The sequence below is a fragment of the Glandiceps talaboti genome, chromosome 5 (genome assembly GCF_964340395.1).
Source record: "Glandiceps talaboti chromosome 5, keGlaTala1.1, whole genome shotgun sequence".
In the NCBI taxonomy this organism is placed as follows: domain Eukaryota; kingdom Metazoa; phylum Hemichordata; class Enteropneusta; family Spengelidae; genus Glandiceps; species Glandiceps talaboti.
In genome coordinates this window covers 17987362-18005438 of record NC_135553.1, presented here as the reverse complement: position 1 = coordinate 18005438, position 18077 = coordinate 17987362, and the positions used below count along the sequence as shown (strand labels likewise).

The 18077-nt window shown below is 36.2% G+C and overlaps 1 protein-coding gene and 1 long non-coding RNA gene across 2 annotated transcripts; both read left to right on the top strand.

Moving 5' to 3' along the window:
* The first annotated feature begins 484 nt into the window (after nucleotides 1–484).
* Nucleotides 485–1578, top strand: LOC144434805 (uncharacterized). The gene is made up of 2 exons (XR_013480863.1): nucleotides 485–554; nucleotides 1081–1578. It is a non-coding gene; the product is annotated as an uncharacterized LOC144434805 (long non-coding RNA).
* Nucleotides 1579–10753: 9175 nt separating this feature from the next.
* Nucleotides 10754–12989, top strand: LOC144435622 (uncharacterized). The gene is made up of 2 exons (XM_078124216.1): nucleotides 10754–11172; nucleotides 11489–12989. Exons 1-2 carry the CDS (start codon nucleotides 10904–10906, stop codon nucleotides 11538–11540), a joined length of 321 nt encoding a protein of 106 aa, XP_077980342.1. The 5' UTR covers nucleotides 10754–10903; the 3' UTR covers nucleotides 11541–12989.
* Nucleotides 12990–18077: the final 5088 nt, after the last annotated feature.

The following is an 18077-nucleotide window of genomic DNA, read 5'->3' as shown; positions in this document are numbered from 1 at the left end:
TGCATTTCCTTTTTCCCTTTTTGCAGTGAGAAAATCAGTCGCAATCGTCAACACTTGGCAATTTCTCCAGCGAAGAAACAACAAGTCATTATAGGTGTGAGGCCAAGAACCAAACCAATAAATTCTCCACACAGTATACGTGCATCAAATCGCTGTCGACGCAGATGACATCTTCAACGTAGAATGGCGACAGTCCGTGGTGCATGGCAGGACAACTCACGTGATGACGAGACGACGCAAAGAGAACGACATGAAACGAATGAACGACGGGCTAAGGGGACTTTAGGTGGCGGTGTAACAGTTATTATAGTTGGAGCTCTTTTTTGTTTTGTTTTCTTCGTGTCGGGTGGCTACCTGTTTCATTATGGACTCATTGTTATTGGAGTAGGTGTACTTTTACTGGTGGCTGGAGGTATTTGGTTGTGCATTGTTAAATCGCAAAAGCCACCGTCGACACCGGTCAGAGCCCTACCGGGCTTGTTCAACACCCCTGCTCTAGCAAAGGAACCTCCTCCTCCGTACTCGCCACCAGTAGGACATGTCAACTATGGCGGGTAAGTTGTAAAACCATTGACGGTTAGTGTGATGTTAAAGAACGCACTATAGAATATTGTCATTTTGTAGAGTATCTTGTTTTGATACAGTATTTATAGAAATGAATATACCTGGATTATATTGTCAACATATTACCCCCCCCCCCCCCCGAACAATAAAACAAGATAAAAACAAACACAGAAGACTTTCAGATAATGTGAAGCACTTTATAAGGGTCGTTCTGATTGGTTTAGAAAGCAAAGGAAACACGCACATCTGTAGGCTGTATTGTTAATGAGTGATAAAGTATATATATGTTATCCAATCAGTGGCAACCTTGTAATAGCTTCTCATCGCCTCAAGACTTCACGACACCTTCAAAGCCAGTTCCAGTTGTTCTCCACTGGTAAACAACGTTCTGATCGCAGGTATTTCTAGATAACTGTTGCAAGAGTTGTAAAATAATTCTCGAGCTGCAGCAGTATAGTCTCAAGTAAGTCTTAGTAATATTTTACAAATTAATAAATATTTCCTATGATATTTTAGATATTCCTACGATATGCAAGGAAACCCGACTTTCCCAAGCTATGCACCTGGTCAGATAGTTGATGACTCTGGAATACAACAAATGCAAACAACGTACCCACAGCCAATGGAAGCCTCGACCCAAACCAGATCAAACCGGATGAGGAGACGCCGATCTAGCGAGGAGTCAGAACTCGTCTTTGTCGGCAGCTACCGTTATCCTGTACGGAATGAGACTACAACTCTCGGAGAACCGGAAGTACTACCGTCTTCTCCTCCACCTCCTTACGTTATTGGAACAATCGAGAATGCACGGTCATGATATAAACAAATATCAACATAGACATTTATATAATAATTTCGTCTCCATCCATTACTAAATCGTAAAAAAAGTGCGAAATGATAACGTGATAAGGGTGATCAGAAAGGTGCTTTACATGTACAAGATACTAAGACACATTTACAAGAATATTTAAATTAATGATGTATTAGTTATCCTTTTTATGAGAAAACAATTTTCAAAACGCATATGCACTTATACATACATACATACATACATACATACATACATACATACATACATACATACACACATACTTATACTAGTTACTAGTATATATAAATGGATTACATCATGTGTAATAAGCAAGATACGGACATCAATACTCTTGACTGATTGGTAGGGGTATTGATGACATCAGCATTAGTAATTGGGCTCCAATCCCAGAATTCCCTGCTCCAGTTTACAGAGATCGGTTCATGACTAATTTGCTCAACAAGTGAAAGTTACAGTACTCAAAATGCACTGTCGAGGCTAATTAGCACTCCCATCCTCCGAGCGAGCTGTTATATCTCCTAACAACCAGATATACTCATATTTGTACTGTCACCTTTATTGCTTGACAGGAATATGTAAAATACTCCAAATTCATAACTAAATGAGAAACTTATACTCGTCATTGCTCTGTAAGATACTTGATTGGATGGAAGTTGTCATTCTCGCAAACCAGAGTTATTATTTCTACCACTACATTTCGAAATAAATGTGGGAGGCTCGTTAAGAACGTTGCCGTAAAACAGGCCGTGGTTTGCGACGATGGAAGTTGTGGATGAAGTTATAAATATACATATATCATAAATGAAGTTGGAAATGTAAATTGTGGTTTCCTGGCAACGTCAGTGGAAGCAAAAGGTAATGCAATATACACGCACTGTTGTTTCAATACAGATGAATCCGTGACAAATTGCGTCCACCCTTTCTCAGACCCCAAACACTGCATGAGACATAAGCAGTAACACCCTTTTTTGCTTTTTGCTTTTTGTAGTTTTTCAACATTCAATATGTAATAAGATGTGACGATTTGTCATGGATTCAGATACTACCTTGATTGATATATTCAGTACGAACAATGATATAATCAACAAAGACGACCTTGACATTGTTAGAAGTATTAAACTCCATTACCGGGATCTCAGACCACCTGGGATGCAAACCACACCCGACTTCTCTTTCCTTTCAATTCATAGAATTGTTCTATTGAAAGTGTTTCTCTTCATTTACTTTTGTTCTAATATCAGTGATAATTTCATTAATTATACTTGGCTAAACCACAATCGTGACAATGGTAAAAGCGTATGACGTTGTGAATGCAAACCAGAGAAAACATTAATGGCCTATTCGTATTATGTAATAACAATATTCTTGAAGGATGCAAGTGTGACTTTTTGTGAATTTTGTGGTTCTTTCAGCAGCTAAAACGTGGCTAGTAGGGCTTTGAATTCCTATGTGAAGTCACTAAGAGTCTAACCATGGATGTATATACCATCCACATGGTCTAACGAAGATAGAAACATTCTTATAATTATGTATTTATGCTATAATGTACATGCCATTGAAACAGGCACAACACTATAAATTATAAAATGAAATTATGTAAAAAAAGGATAAGAAAGAACAAAAAACCGTAAAAGAAACAATCCGTCCCTGATATTATTATGTGTGCAAGAACACATTGAAAAGTGTGTTATTTGTCGTCTAGATATGCTTGAAACACATTGATGTCAGTTGATGTTATGGCAATATCTATGTTTTATTCCTCTAAGGACGTCTCAATGTCACAAGTTTAAAACGTGTTATTATAGGGTACTGATGGAGAATGGGACAGTATTATATTTCTCTCTTAATAATCATCATCACTCACCAAAAGATTCAGGCGCTACGTCCATACAAAATGTAGCAGTAAAAATTGGGTTTATTACCATGTTAAAGTGGCCATATATGGATGAGGAGGATTTGATTGGGTTTTTATTTTGGATTTTTAATTTATAAAGCAATTTCATAATCATGGCTTCCTACTTGGAAAATCAATGTGAAACAACATTGACAAAGTCTTTGTTTGTAACTCAATATATTGCAAAGCGTGTAAAAAGTTTTATTGTAAGTGAAATAACAAAGATTTTCACACATTTATTAATCTTTTGCAATTTATCGAGTTACAAACAAGGACTTGGTGTATAGTATGCTGTTCACATTGATTTTTCAAGTAGAAAGCCATGATAACATAAAATTTTGTTTTTATAAATTTAAAATCCGAAATAAATCTCCAATCCTCTCTCTTCATCCGTATGGCCTCTTTAATATAATAAATAGATGAAGTATTGTAAATAGAATCCTTTCTTGTGATAATTTATTATTTGAAGAATTTCATAATAAGTCCACGAGTACTATGACAACTGTATATTATATAGTTACTAAATATTTTGAGTTCATGTGTACTGCTCACAGTTAGATGTATATATATCGAATAGTAAAGACAACTTTATCAGTCCATAGCTGTATATCTTGTACAGTAAAGGCAACTTTATCAGTCCACGAGTACTGACATAGCTGTATATACTGAGCAGTAATTGAAGGCAACTTTATAAGGTCAATGACTATATAGCTGCACATATATATTGTACAGTAAAGGCAGTTTCATTTTAGAAAGTATAAAAAATAACTTAGTCTAAATCAACGAGCTCAGTATTGAGATAGCTCCATATATTGTATATAGTATAGGTTCGAATTTACTGCAGATGTGGTTGTATATTGTATAGTATACGTAGTAGAGGCAATTTCAAGGTCAAGTTACTGATGTAGATGTATATTGTATAGAAAATGAAATTGTAAGTCCAAGTTTACTGAAGTAGCTGCATATTTGTAGTAAAGGAAACTTTAAGTTCAAGTTTACTGAGGTGGCTGTATATTACATTGTATAGTAAAGGCAATTTCAAGTTCAAGTTTACTGAGGTGGCTGTATATTACATTGTATAGTAAAGGCAATTTCAAGTTCAAGTTTACTGAGGTGGCTGCATACTGTATAGGTCGGGTTACTGAGGTAGCTGCATAGACTAGGCAATTTTAAGTTCAAGTTTACTGAGGTAGTTGCATATTTTGAAGAAGACAATTCTGATCAAATGTCATCTTTAACTTACATCGATTCGGGAGCGCACCGTACTATTCCAAATCGTTTTCGAGCAGATTTTTACACAGAGATATTGAAACGGTTTTACTATAAGAAGTTTGTTTGTTTATATTATTTAAAATTTGAATAAAACATGATTTGCAGATTACCTAACTTTTGAAATGTGTAGATTTTATTTTCGCGTTGACTCATATTACAGTGAAACGTGCCAGCAGTACTAGTGTGCACTCAAGATCATTTTGCAAAACAACCACTGAGGGCGGTGTTTATCAGGCTATAGAGTGATGTTGGACGGTAATCTGTTGACAACACTGGCAATGATATTAGGAATACCTGTGTATTATTTGTCAGACTTACCTACAAAAACTCGTCATTGGGCTGGGAAAAGTGGGTATCAAACAGTTTTGGGATCAAGGCGCCATATTTGCTGTCAAATCGTTCTGAAAAAAATAATTGCAAGAACGGAGAGAAAATTGAAAGCTCATTCAGTTAGATTCAGGTAGTGACAGTACACCAAAATAAGATTATGGGTTATTCTCTGTGAGTGAGTGAGTGAGTGAGTGAGTGAGTGAGTGAGTGAGTGGCGGGTGGGCGGGCGTGCGTGCGTGCATGCGTGTGTGCAATATTTTTTATGTTAAATTGGGTTTGTTACAATGACTTATTTATGATCTTTCACATGCTTTCATGGATAAAACCATTCACAAAAATATCACATGGCTATTTTTGTGGGTTATTCTTAGCACAGATGACATTTCTCATTCTATTTTTCCCCAACATGTTTTCGGTGTCTTCTGAGTCTTGAAATCCAAAAACGAGTCATTAAGGAAACCGAAAGAAAAAAAACAGATTGAAGTAAACATTAAAACTTTCCATCCATTTAAAAGCAAAATTAACAGACGTATAGACATATGCTTACATCAATTCACATCACACAAACACGCGCACGCACGCACGTACGCTCGCGTGCATGCACGCACGCACGCACACACACACACACACATACATACATACATACATACATACATACATACATACATCCATACATGCATACATGCATACATACATACATACATACATACATACATACATACATACATACATACATACATACATACATACATACATACATTCGGAACTTTTTGTTATCTTTACGCTAGAATCATCGTTCACTTTATATGTAAGTACCACGTTCATAAAATATGTAGTCATTCTGAACTGACGTCATTGAAAATCCGGGTTAACGAACTTTGATATGGTAATTTAATAACAGAACGCAGAAGTGTCCGCCATCTTTGTTACTTTGGATACGATCTAACATTTACATAACACGTCACAGATCTGCCGAGTAGAAGCCGTCAGACAACAATACATGAAATCCATTGACAGTCAAATGTACACTGACGTCATGACACCGGCCGATCTGCGCAGAAATGTTCCTCAGGTCGGATCTTCTCAATAAGTGGTGACCGACCTGTCATTCCAACCTTTGAATTCCGTTTTGACAGCTGCAGGTGAGTGTGTACCGAAGCTAAAATGACTTGGGGTAATGCGTTTGAAAAAATGATTGATGTAGTTGGGGAAAAGGCTTCTTTATTCTGGATGTAAAGGCATGTCGTAGGGTTTTTATCGAGCACAGTAGTTTAGTTCGAGACAGACGGGGGAGATCCGAACAGCGTACGTTTACATATGTATATGTATTCACTTACAAATTACAATCGAAATCGTTATGTAAGGAAATGAAATAACTCATCAACTGTTCCATCGGTTCGCTACAAACACGGACTGTTTCTACAGCCATGGTTTCGATATAAGCGTTGTGTTTGCACTGTGTAGTTTTAACATCAACTCGATACACAGTCCCAAACATACAAAACGCAACTGAATGCATGGTTATCGATTAGAGGAGTATGTGCTATTATATGCCTACCTACATGATGTCGTGGATTCATAGATAAACAATCTAGTTCAAAACAGAATCATTGCGGCTTTTTTCCTAGGTGAATTTTATTTGTCATTATTGTAACCCATCATAAGATATCACCCGGGGATATCACGCCATTCGATCATTTGAAATTCAAACATGTATGTCTTTGCTCAAAAGCTAAAGTAGATCGATTTTCGCTCTCGAAGCTCTTGACTCAGTAAACAAATAAGCTTACGTCGAGGAAGGCTACTAATTGTTGTACCGCTTCGAAATGAAGCACTAGTGTTGTCGTTCGAGTTAATGTCCATCCACGCCATCTATTAGAAGCACTATTTCATTAATCCAACCTATAATGACGTAACCTATGGTGTAGATAATAACAGAACTTGCAGATGAAACCATTCTGCAGTCTAACAATGGTGTATTGTAAATTCGATCAGTGTTTACAGATACCATGGAAGTATAATCCAAATACTATTATAGACTGTTATATGGTATCCCTCAAGGTCAAGCCACAACATTACGACAGTACATAACAGCTATAGTGTTCAACATCTCAATTTTTTTCGACAGATCTTTTAAATTTATACGAACCCAAAAGCAAAAAAATACAAATGCCCAGTTTATTCTTATTTCAGCGGGTCAACCCCGTATATTTTAAAACAAACTGTCTGCATTCAAAAGGTGGTCGATAGGTTTCGTTCATTTTCTAAAATTATTTTATCGTCGGTAATAGCATGGTTAGTATAGATGTTTTTATATCATGAAAAAATATGAACGATTTGGTGATTATGTTCGATGATTAATTACTAATAATGTGTACGATTTACTACATCATTTATTAATCAACAAAATGTTTGTACAGGCTTCTCATTTTCTAATTACTATTTTGCATGTTTAGTGTTCCTAGGTCAAAGTAAAGTGACTCTGTGTTTACGCTTAGACCGGGTGGACGGTCTATGCTCAGACTATTTAGAAAAAAGCCACTATAGTGGTCTGAGGTTTAGTCTCCCTCTATATTTTGAAAGGTAGGAGGGTAGGTGGTGAAAACTCACATAGTTTTGGTATACTTTCGACAACACTGGCAAGATAGACTTAGAATGACTTAGGAGGCCTTAAAATGTGATGGTGGGTGAATTTGGGTCACCTAAAAAATGATGTTTTTGTTTTTGTTTTTTTTAGTTAAAAAATCTTTTTATTTCCTTTTTTTTTGAGTTCATATGTCCATTATTCCTTCAGTTCTGTTTATTTTTGCTACGCTCACGATCGACCGTGCAAAGACGCCACCGTGAGAACAAAATTTGATGTACTTTATTGAATAATACTGTTCACTGTGTCCACTTTTCATAAAGTATCAGCTGGTTTACTCAGGGTTTAAGCTTTTATTTCTAATGAAAATTCCATGTTTTTAAATTTAATTTTTTTTTTAAATCACACAGTGAAGTTTACTACCGTGACTATATGCGACCATATACTGACCACCATACACGAATTTTCTCACTTAGAATAAGAGAAAATATATCTTACACGTTCATTGTGTTGACTCATTTGAATGATGACATTAAAAATAGATGAACGTATAGAAGGAAATATTGCACCAAGGTAATTAATTGGATGTGCAACGCTGAATATCACCATGACAACAAAATGAGACACTTATTAGGAATAATTGGAAATTACAATTAAATTCTAAATTCTTAAAGAAGAAATGGCACCATTTTCAATAGTCCCCCAAAACGCATTAATTTTCAAAAATACAGAGACAGATTTCTTTCCTGTATATTCATAATACCGTAGTCCAATATAAGGAGATAAAAGCAATCTGTAATACTCTCAAAAATGGCAGTTTTATAGGCACTCTATGAGCTCTGTGAGCGTGTTGCATCACAAACACAGTCTATGTGATGGTTGCACGGTTAAAGTCATCTAGCATAATGGCCATCACCCTATATTTATATGCAGAGTAGGCCTTTGAAGGACCATAACTGAAATGGTTATGTGAGTGTGCAAGCTGAGAATAAAATATGTTGATTATGACGTGAAAAAAAATATATCCAAACTATTTCCTTGCGTATTAATTCAAAATGGCTGCCAAAATACCTGTTGCATATATTGCCCAGAGGTACAGTAATAGAAAGTGATTATCGACCTCCTTGAAAACATGAGCGTGAATACCCTTAAATCTGTTGTGGTTGTTGAAATGGATGTAACCATGGAGATGGGAAGAACTACCTCCTTGATTCACATGTCATGTACACACCGCCAGTTGCAATTTCTAATGTCGAAAACCTGTCATTTTTATAGTTTACGTAAACTGTCTCAGAGTACAGTTGTCCGGTCTACTGCCTTCATCTTTGTAAACAAATATGAAATCAAAAAATTAATATATTCAACATTTGCTAAGACTACAGGTCCCATTTCAAAATCGCATTAATGGTACTCTATGTCCCATACGAAGTGAAAGTCAGCACGGGCTACTGTCGACACTTTGCAAAATGCACCATTTTGTCATTCTTCTCATAGTAATTACGACAGACAAGTAATAAGAAACATTGTTTCCGTCATTATATAAACGTCATTTTTCGATACTTTTTTTGACTTTTTTTCTATAAATATTTAATTATCAGTGGTTGCTAAGATATCATTTACTCAACAAATCATCACGGGTAAAGTAGCACCAATAACCCCCGACAGACAGACAGACAGACAGACAGAAAATGTATGTACCTGCTGTGTCATACATAAAGTCGTTCTGATAAGTTTTTTATACTACTTTATTGATGCCCTTCATCAAACTCTTTTTCGTTCCTATTTCAGATAAAAAAAGGATAATTTTGTAAATTCCAACCTATAAAATCAAAATGCCGGTGGATCACAGACTCCGCCAGCGATCTCAGTCGTTTATAATCACCGGTATTGTGCTCATCGTGATGGGCATAATCTTAGAGGCGTTGTTCTGGTGGTTATTCTACATTATAATAATAATAATAATAATAATAATAATAAACTTTATTTAAACTCGATAGCCTCATAGGTAACAGCCTTTTTTCATGAGGGTCGAGAACAAAAAAGAACAAATTAAAATACAATGGCAGAAAAGGAGACTACATACAAATTGCAAAAAAATGCAATAACGGCACAAAACGTCCAACAGACAAAATACAGACAGCAAGTGACATAGAAAATACGACCATACTAAAAATTTACATTGTCATCTATGAAACCCTGAAAGTAATGTTTATGACACGCAATTTTGAAACTTCTAATATTAGTAATAGATCTTATTGCAGCCGGTAGTTGATTGTAGAGTGTAGGCGCTGCTACTCGAAATGAATCCTTAAAAACATTTGTTCTGGCAAATGGGACTAGTAACGAGTGATTTGTAACTGAGCGCAAAGACCGACTAGGTCTATATGGTGAAAGTAATCGACTGATATAAGTGGGATATTGGCCTTGTAATGCTTTATAAACTGAAACAACGTTATTAAATTTGTAACGATAGGAGAGTGGATACCAGTTTAGCCTGATTAGCATCTCAGTGGGAGATATGCCGGCGTCGCAATTTAAAATAAGCCTCATGGAACGTTTCAGTAGACTATTTAATCGGGTGTTGTCGATCTTGCTGCAGCAGCCCCATACTGCTTGACAGTAATCAAAGTGAGGTAAAATAAAGCTATTATAGTATTGCCGCCGTGCCGATTCTGGAAGGAAGCACTTTATTCGCGCCAAGAGATATAACTTAGATTTAATTTTCTTCACAATATTGTTTACATGTGAAGACCATGACAAATCATTGTTTATGACTATTCCCAACAACTTTTCACTTAGAACATTTTCAATATCATAATCACCCAGTTTCACATTCAAGTCACTACGTGACAAGTGTGTTCGTTTCTGTCTAGTTGTAATTAGCATACATTTTGTCTTGTCAATGTTAGGGCACATTTTGTTTTCAGTACACCAATCACTAATACCACCAAGAGCACCGTTTAACTTGTACTCAAGATCTGTCACTGACTGTGCCGACGTATGAATCGTAGAATCGTCAGCAAACATATCGATTTCACAATTCGAAGTACAAAGTGGCAAATCGTTGATATACAAGAGAAACAGAAGCGGTCCTAATATCGATCCTTGGGGTAACCCAACCTCTAGGGGAACGCTATCAGAAATACAACCATTTATAGAAACCCGTTGCTTCCTATTCGCGAGATATGAGTTGAATAAATTCAAGGATGTTTTATTAACACCATAAATATGCAATTTATCAAATAATATTTCATGATTCACAAGGTCAAACGCCTTCCTCAAATCAAGGAAGACTACACCAACCAGATCTTTGTTGTCAATGTGATTACACCAAGGACACATTGGAGGTGTGCTGTTCATAGCCGGTGTAACATTTCTTTGCATTGGAATAGTGTGGCATTGTCAGTATCGAAATTCTACGGTCACTATGGTTCATGTACAGCAACCTCAGCCCACGGGAGCCACGGTGATATCAACATCGACTGCGATGGGATACCCAGCCCAACAACCAATGGGTTACCCGCCGCCACCACCAGGACAAGCATACCCGCCACCCGGGCAAGCATACCCGCCACCTGGGCAAGCATACGGGCAACCACCTGCGGCAGCACCAGGATATGCTGCTCCACAACCACCAGCATATGGAAAAGCACCTGGGTACCCTCCTGCTGAACAAGATCCTGCCTATCCACCTGGGTAAGTGAAATCCTTGGGTATAGAAAATATTATTAGGAGAAAACAACGTATCAACCATTCTGTGTAGTCTGCGAACGTACGTACATACATACATACATACATACGTACGTACGTACATACATACATACATACATACATACATACATACATACATACACACATACACACACACACGCACGCACGCACGCATATTGACATTTAGACATACAGGTAGGCAGGCAGAAAGGCAAGTTGCTTTGACGTACAAATGTAAACACGATAAAAGACATTCCGAGTATATTAAATAAATATCTATACAAACCTTTATATCTTCCAGGTACATGAGCGCTCCACCACCACCAAGTTATAATGCAGCCACAGGATTTTAAAATATCTTTAGAAAAAAAAATATCCGAAACTTGCCTCTATTTTGTAAATAATGTAACATGACTCTGTGTGCAGAAGTCACTTGACAAGACTCAAACCAACTTTACGGTATAACTGAACAACAGAACCGACCAAAACCAATGTTTTCTATTTCACGAAAGATATTTAACTGAATCTTTTACTTCAGAAAATATACAAATATTTATAAGGGTTGAGTATTTTTTTACTCAGTCTGTGACAGGCAGTGCCGTCCATTTGTGTCTTTCTATTTTCTTAACATTATCATATATATACACTGTACATATATTTGTGAAATAGTTTTTAAAGCCTCGCTACTAACTTTTGTAACTAGAACGACGTTTTTGTTAATTCATGTTCTTATTTACGATTTATTTCGTACTCCATGGAGTATGCATGATCAAATGCTATCAACAAGCCACAAATCTACACTGTTGACAAACAGAGTAATCAAATCCGTGCCATATCCGGGACTATTTACAAACGGACACCAAGTCAGTGTATCATCGATAATTGGAAACTTGAAGGGTATATTATATGCATAAGGTGATCAAAATAATCGAACTACATCAGGAAATTTAAAGGTTCGGTGTAAAATCAAACATAACTACAAAAACATTGAACGAAACCCTTCTTACGTACACCACCTTCATTATCAGTGATTTCATCCACAAGAAACAGCTAGTCACATGTGCATTACAACTGACTCCTTGTAAGGGAAAATACTTTGATACCCACCTTCGTAGATAAAGTTATGCAATCACATTTTAAATACTAAGTATACACACGTATAACAACACAGTTATAGTGATTTTATATGTTACAAGTTTTGTTAGGTAAACTTAGAAGACTGTCAATGCTGAATTGATGACGTAAGCGTATAGTCATTAAATTCATTTTTGTGCAACCGTTTGTAAACCTGTCGTATTAAAGTGATCAATAATTGGAATATACTATCTACATGCTCGTTGGTTCATTGAATAAACGACGATTTGTTGTATTTACTAGACTAAGTGTCTATCACAGCAACCGTGTTTGAAACAGTACCGATATGACGTTCGACGTTGTTGTCTACAGATAATGAGTTTCAGCATGACGCAATACCTATTGTACGGTCTTTTTGAGAAGTAAGAAGGGTATAGTTTGAACGAAAATCGGATGGGTGTTTAATAATCAAAATGGAGAGAACATTGGTACGTACGTTATGGAACTGTTTGTTTTTACAATATAAATATTTTGATAATTTCATAATTTGATTCGGTTACCATTTACTACCCATGTCTACCCATTTATTGGTTAATAGACACAGGCATGTAGCAAAGAAAGGGTCTGGATACACGTAACAGTAACATATGACATTAGACCCCGATAGTGTATATAGTAACTGATCAATATGGTCTAGATCTCCTGAAATGATTCCCAACAGTTATGACAAGCGGTGTATTTATGTATGTATAATAGTAGTGTACATTGGATTTCTAATAAAGTAATATTAAAAATAAACTCTAAAATACGAAACTGTTTGGGCCACAGTTCAATTCCTGTATACTGTGTTTCAGGTGATTCAAAATTGTTTCGGTATTCTGTGGGTGCGTACGTATAGTGCCCCACGTGACCAATTGAATAATCTGACAGGCATGGATGCATAAGGCACGTACGTACTGCATCAATACCGAAGTAACTACGTGTATAACGGTTTGTTCTGAAATAAATGACTTTGGAGGGGTTTGCCCTGCTGTTATAGACTTTAATCAGAGTTGTTTAAGCGCGATGTTAACCTTTAGACGATAAGAGCGCCCCCAAATAATGCATAAAGAAATGTGGAACTTCCCAATCTATTTTTCTCAGAATTATACGTCGTTTATGAGTAATTTCATGAATATTCAAATTTACTATCGTAATGTGAATTTATCAAATAAAATAAATCGTACAAAACTGCATCACCGTAGATAGAGTTTTAAGTGTAGAAGTAGCCTTTATATGTTGAACGTACATAGTGGTTAAGTAAGGTCCGGAGGTACTGGGTTATCTCACGTCTGACAAGACTAACCTACCCCACGCCGTCCATTGACCTTTTTTGACTGTTTCATACTTGTTTCAGATTAGTAAAGGTAAATCATTTGTTTTAGATTTAATCACTGTCATTATATCGACTTGAGACTTGAAATTCCATTTTTCAAATTTTCAAGACAATATACACAACGATGTCGAATACACAACGATGTCGACAACCAGTGTGAAATGATGGTGTAGTACTAGTATTTCGAGCCTTGTTATGCCTGGTGAACATTTAGCTATAAATATCCCAGATTGTTTTGGCCTGAGATAATATCGCCTTATATGCTTTGTATTTCTATAATTGCATACTACATTTATATAATCAATATACACTGAACAGCAAGTTAAATTTCATATCTTCTTTCTCTGGCCATGCACAGCACAACTGTTGAATAGTTCGATAAGTACGCACTCAGTCAATCCGTGAGCTCAGACCCTATAGTGGTCTGAGATCTGAGGGAAAGAGGCGATCACCCGGAACAAAACAAACGGCACAAAGCCATGATGGAAGTAGAGGTAAATAAAGACACCTAGCCGCTTTCACCACATCAGACTTTTATTTTTTTTAATCGGATTGGCACTCAGTGTAAGCGAACGCTTTCAATTAATCTCTTATGTCAATAGTGCTTTAAACTGAAGTTAGGTATTAAACTCTAGCCTGGGTCTACTTTGGACCTCAGACCACTAAATAGAGTGTGAGTTTGGACCCGGGACTACTTTGCATCTAAGGCCGGTACACAGACTTTTACTGTAGTTCATGAGTAGCTTGTCATTTCCTACGAATCATTTCAATATGCACATTTCACGTTTTCAATATTTTATTTTGCATTCATTTTATCACCTATCACGAAAACTAGTCCTGCACATTTATACACATGCATGTTACGCCCTCAGTGTTGACGACACGGTAGTCAAACAGGTGTTTGAAGGTAAAAACTGCTGAAAAAGCATTAATTAACATGTCAGAGAATATCCTCACCGCTTAGAAAGTTTGTAACTGTATATACTCGTATAAGAATAGTTGATGTATTCTACTGTAGTAGGTCCGGAGGTTGTGGATTATCTGCCGAATTAAATTCAACCCTCCACGCCAATATTTGACCATTTTTTATTTTACAATGCTTTCCCTTTGTAACATTGGATTGTCTTGTACTTCACATTACTTTAGATAAAATTGCGACTTGAAACCACGTTGAGTTGGAATCTTCATTCTGAAATGAGAAATGACTACTTGTGGAATAGATGCCCATAGTCAGATTATCACCAGGCTTTTTTTTTTTTTTTTTTTTTTTAAGTCTTTCAAGGTGAAAAACTGATGATAAAACATTAATCAACATGTCAGAGAAGAGAATGTCCTCACTGATTTGTAAGTTTGTATCTGTATAGTTACTCTTTTGGAAAACTAAAAGATTGGGGAAGAAAAAAATCTCATTTACTAGTGTTTTGAACAAGTTAGAATATCTTACATGTCTCAAAAACAACGCACGATTATTGCAACACATTGTCATCTTGTTTTGATGACTCATGCATACACTACGCCCTCAGTGTTGACTACATGATATTCAAATAGGCTTTCGAATGAAAAAAAAAACTGCTGAAAAAGCATACGTTTAATTTGTAATCAAGCTGTCACAGAATGTCCTCACCGTTTTGGAAGTTTGTATTTCTATATACTCATATAATAACAGTTGCTGTATTCTACTGTAGTAGGTCCGGAGGTTGTGGATTATCTGCGAATTAAATTCAACCTTCCATGCCAATATTCGACCTTTTATTTTGAGTTTCATGTGTCATTCTTTCCTTGTACATACTACTGGGTTTCCTTGTTCATCTCTTTTCCTCAAATAAAAATTGTAAAGTGAAAGTTCTATACTCTAGATTCAAATGATAAACGTAAAGTGTCTGTCCTTCAGTTTCAAACAGAATAATTTGTCGTTTTTAGCTATCCAGTTTCTCTACATGTACTATATATCAAAATGTCATGTCATTGATAAAAATCCATCATATTTTATGGAACTTTTGAAATCACGTTGTTTTCGTAGAGTTGTCATCTTCTCACAGTATATTTGTACCAAATTTCTACTAGCTGAGGTTACTATCGAACATTTCCAATTTATGTCATTGTAAACTGTAAAGTTTTCGTTAGAGATATTCCTGCACTTTTCATCTCTGTATAGTGAGATCTTATTTAAAAGAAAAACTACATTACAAGTGTTTGAAACGTACAACTTATGTATACATACCTACCTTCATAGAACTAACATTACTAGTAGTGCCAGTGGTTTATACTACCAACACAGAAATGACTCATCAATACACTGCGCCCTCAGTGTTGACAGCATACAGCATAGCATTGCAAACAGGTCTTTGAAGGTAAAAACTGCTGAAAAAGCATTACGTTTAATTTGTAATCAACCTATCAGAGAATGTCCTCACCGCTTAGAAAGTTTGTAACTGTATATACTCGTATATGAATAATTGCCGTATTCTACTGTAGTAGGTCCGGAGGTTGTGGATTATCTGCCGAATTAATTTCAACCTTCCACGCCAATATTCGACCTTTTTATTGAGTTTATCACCATGCTTTCCCAGGGAAACAATCTTTTTTCGTGGATTTCTTATTTCTATCAAAAAAATTCGCTATAGTTGAAACCCTTGTCGTCTAACCTCCATTCTGATATGATATAGGACGACATGTAAGTTGTCTGTTCATCATCAGATCACCGTCAGAAAAAATAACCTGTCGATCCGAGCTATCTTTGTTGTCGATGAACTTGATAAATCATCTACATTGTACTAAATAAAGAAATTTAATCACATATTTTTTTCCAGCAACAAAAATGTACTTTTCTATTTTCCGTACATATTTCATCACATCACATCACATCACATCACATCACAGTATATTTATACCTATTTGAGGTTTCTATCAAAATATTTCCATTTTATCATGTCATTGATTGGCAATTGTGCATAGGTTTTATTGAATGGCATTGTGGCTGTAAAGCTATAAAGATATGTACAGATCAATATTCCTACACTTTTCATTTCTGGGAGAACAGTTTTGATAAAACCTCTGTAGTGAGTCACGGTAATGGTGCAATATATATACTCGTATGTCGTGGGTTATCTGCCGAATTAAATTCAACCTCCCACACCGATATTCGACCTTTTATTTGGGGCTTTAATACCACATTTCCCTGAACAACTGCATTTCGCTACACTTCTCGTTTCCCGAAATAAAAATGAAGTTGTGAAATGAAAGTCTCTCACTTCCAAATTCCAGCCCCAGAACTGATATACGTGAAATGTTTTCTCTTCACCATTAGGCGCATAATTTGTAGATGTTACGATATCAAATTTATAAGCAATTGGTGACTTAGTTAATAAAGTATCAACAAACAAAACAAAATCTAACCGCATTTTTTTCTGCAATTCACAAATTTTAAAAGCCTGGTGATAATCTGACTATGGGCATCTATTCCACAAGTAGTCATTTCTCATTTCAGAATGAAGATTCCAACTCAACGTGGTTTCAAGTTGCAATTTTATCTAAAGTAATGTGAAGTACAAGACAATCCAATGTTACAAAGGGGAGCATTGTAAAACAAAAGGGGGGGGGGGGGTCGAATATTGGCGCCATGGCGTGGGAGGTTGAATTTAATTTCGCAGATAATCCACAACCTCCGGACCTACTACAGTAGAATACGGCAACTATTCTTATACGAGTATATACAAATATAAATTTTCTAAGCGGTGAGGATATTCTCTGACATGTTAATTAACTGTAGTTTTTACAATCAAACACCTGTTTGACTACCGTACCGTGTCGTCAACACTGAGGGCGTAACATGCATGTGTATAAATGTGCAGGACTAGTTTTCGTGATAGGTGATAAAATGAATGTAAAATAAAATATTGAAAACGTGAAATGTGCATATTGAAATGATTCGTAGGAAATGACAAGCTACTCATGAACTACAGTAAAAGTCTGTGTACCGGCCTTAGATGCAAAGTAGTCCCGGGTCCAAACCCACACTCTATTTAGTGGTCTGAGGTCCAAAGTAGACCCAGGCTAGAGTTACCTAACTTCAGTTTAAAGCACTATTGACATAAGGGATTAATTGAAAGCGTTCACTTACACTGAGTGCCAATCCGATTTAAAAAAAATAAAAGTCTGATGTGGTGAAAGCGGCTAGGTGTCTTTATTTACCTCTACTTCCATCATGGCTTTGTGCCGTTTGTTTTGTTCCGGGTGATCGCCTCTTTCCCTCAGATCTCAGACCACTATAGGGTCTAGTCTGAGCTCACGGATTGACTGAGTGCGTACTTATCGAACTATTCAACAGTTGTGCTGTGCATGGCCAGAGAAAGAAGATATGAAATTTAACTTGCTGTTCAGCGTCTATTGATTATATAATTGTAGTATGCAATTATAGAAATACAAAGCATATAAGGCGATA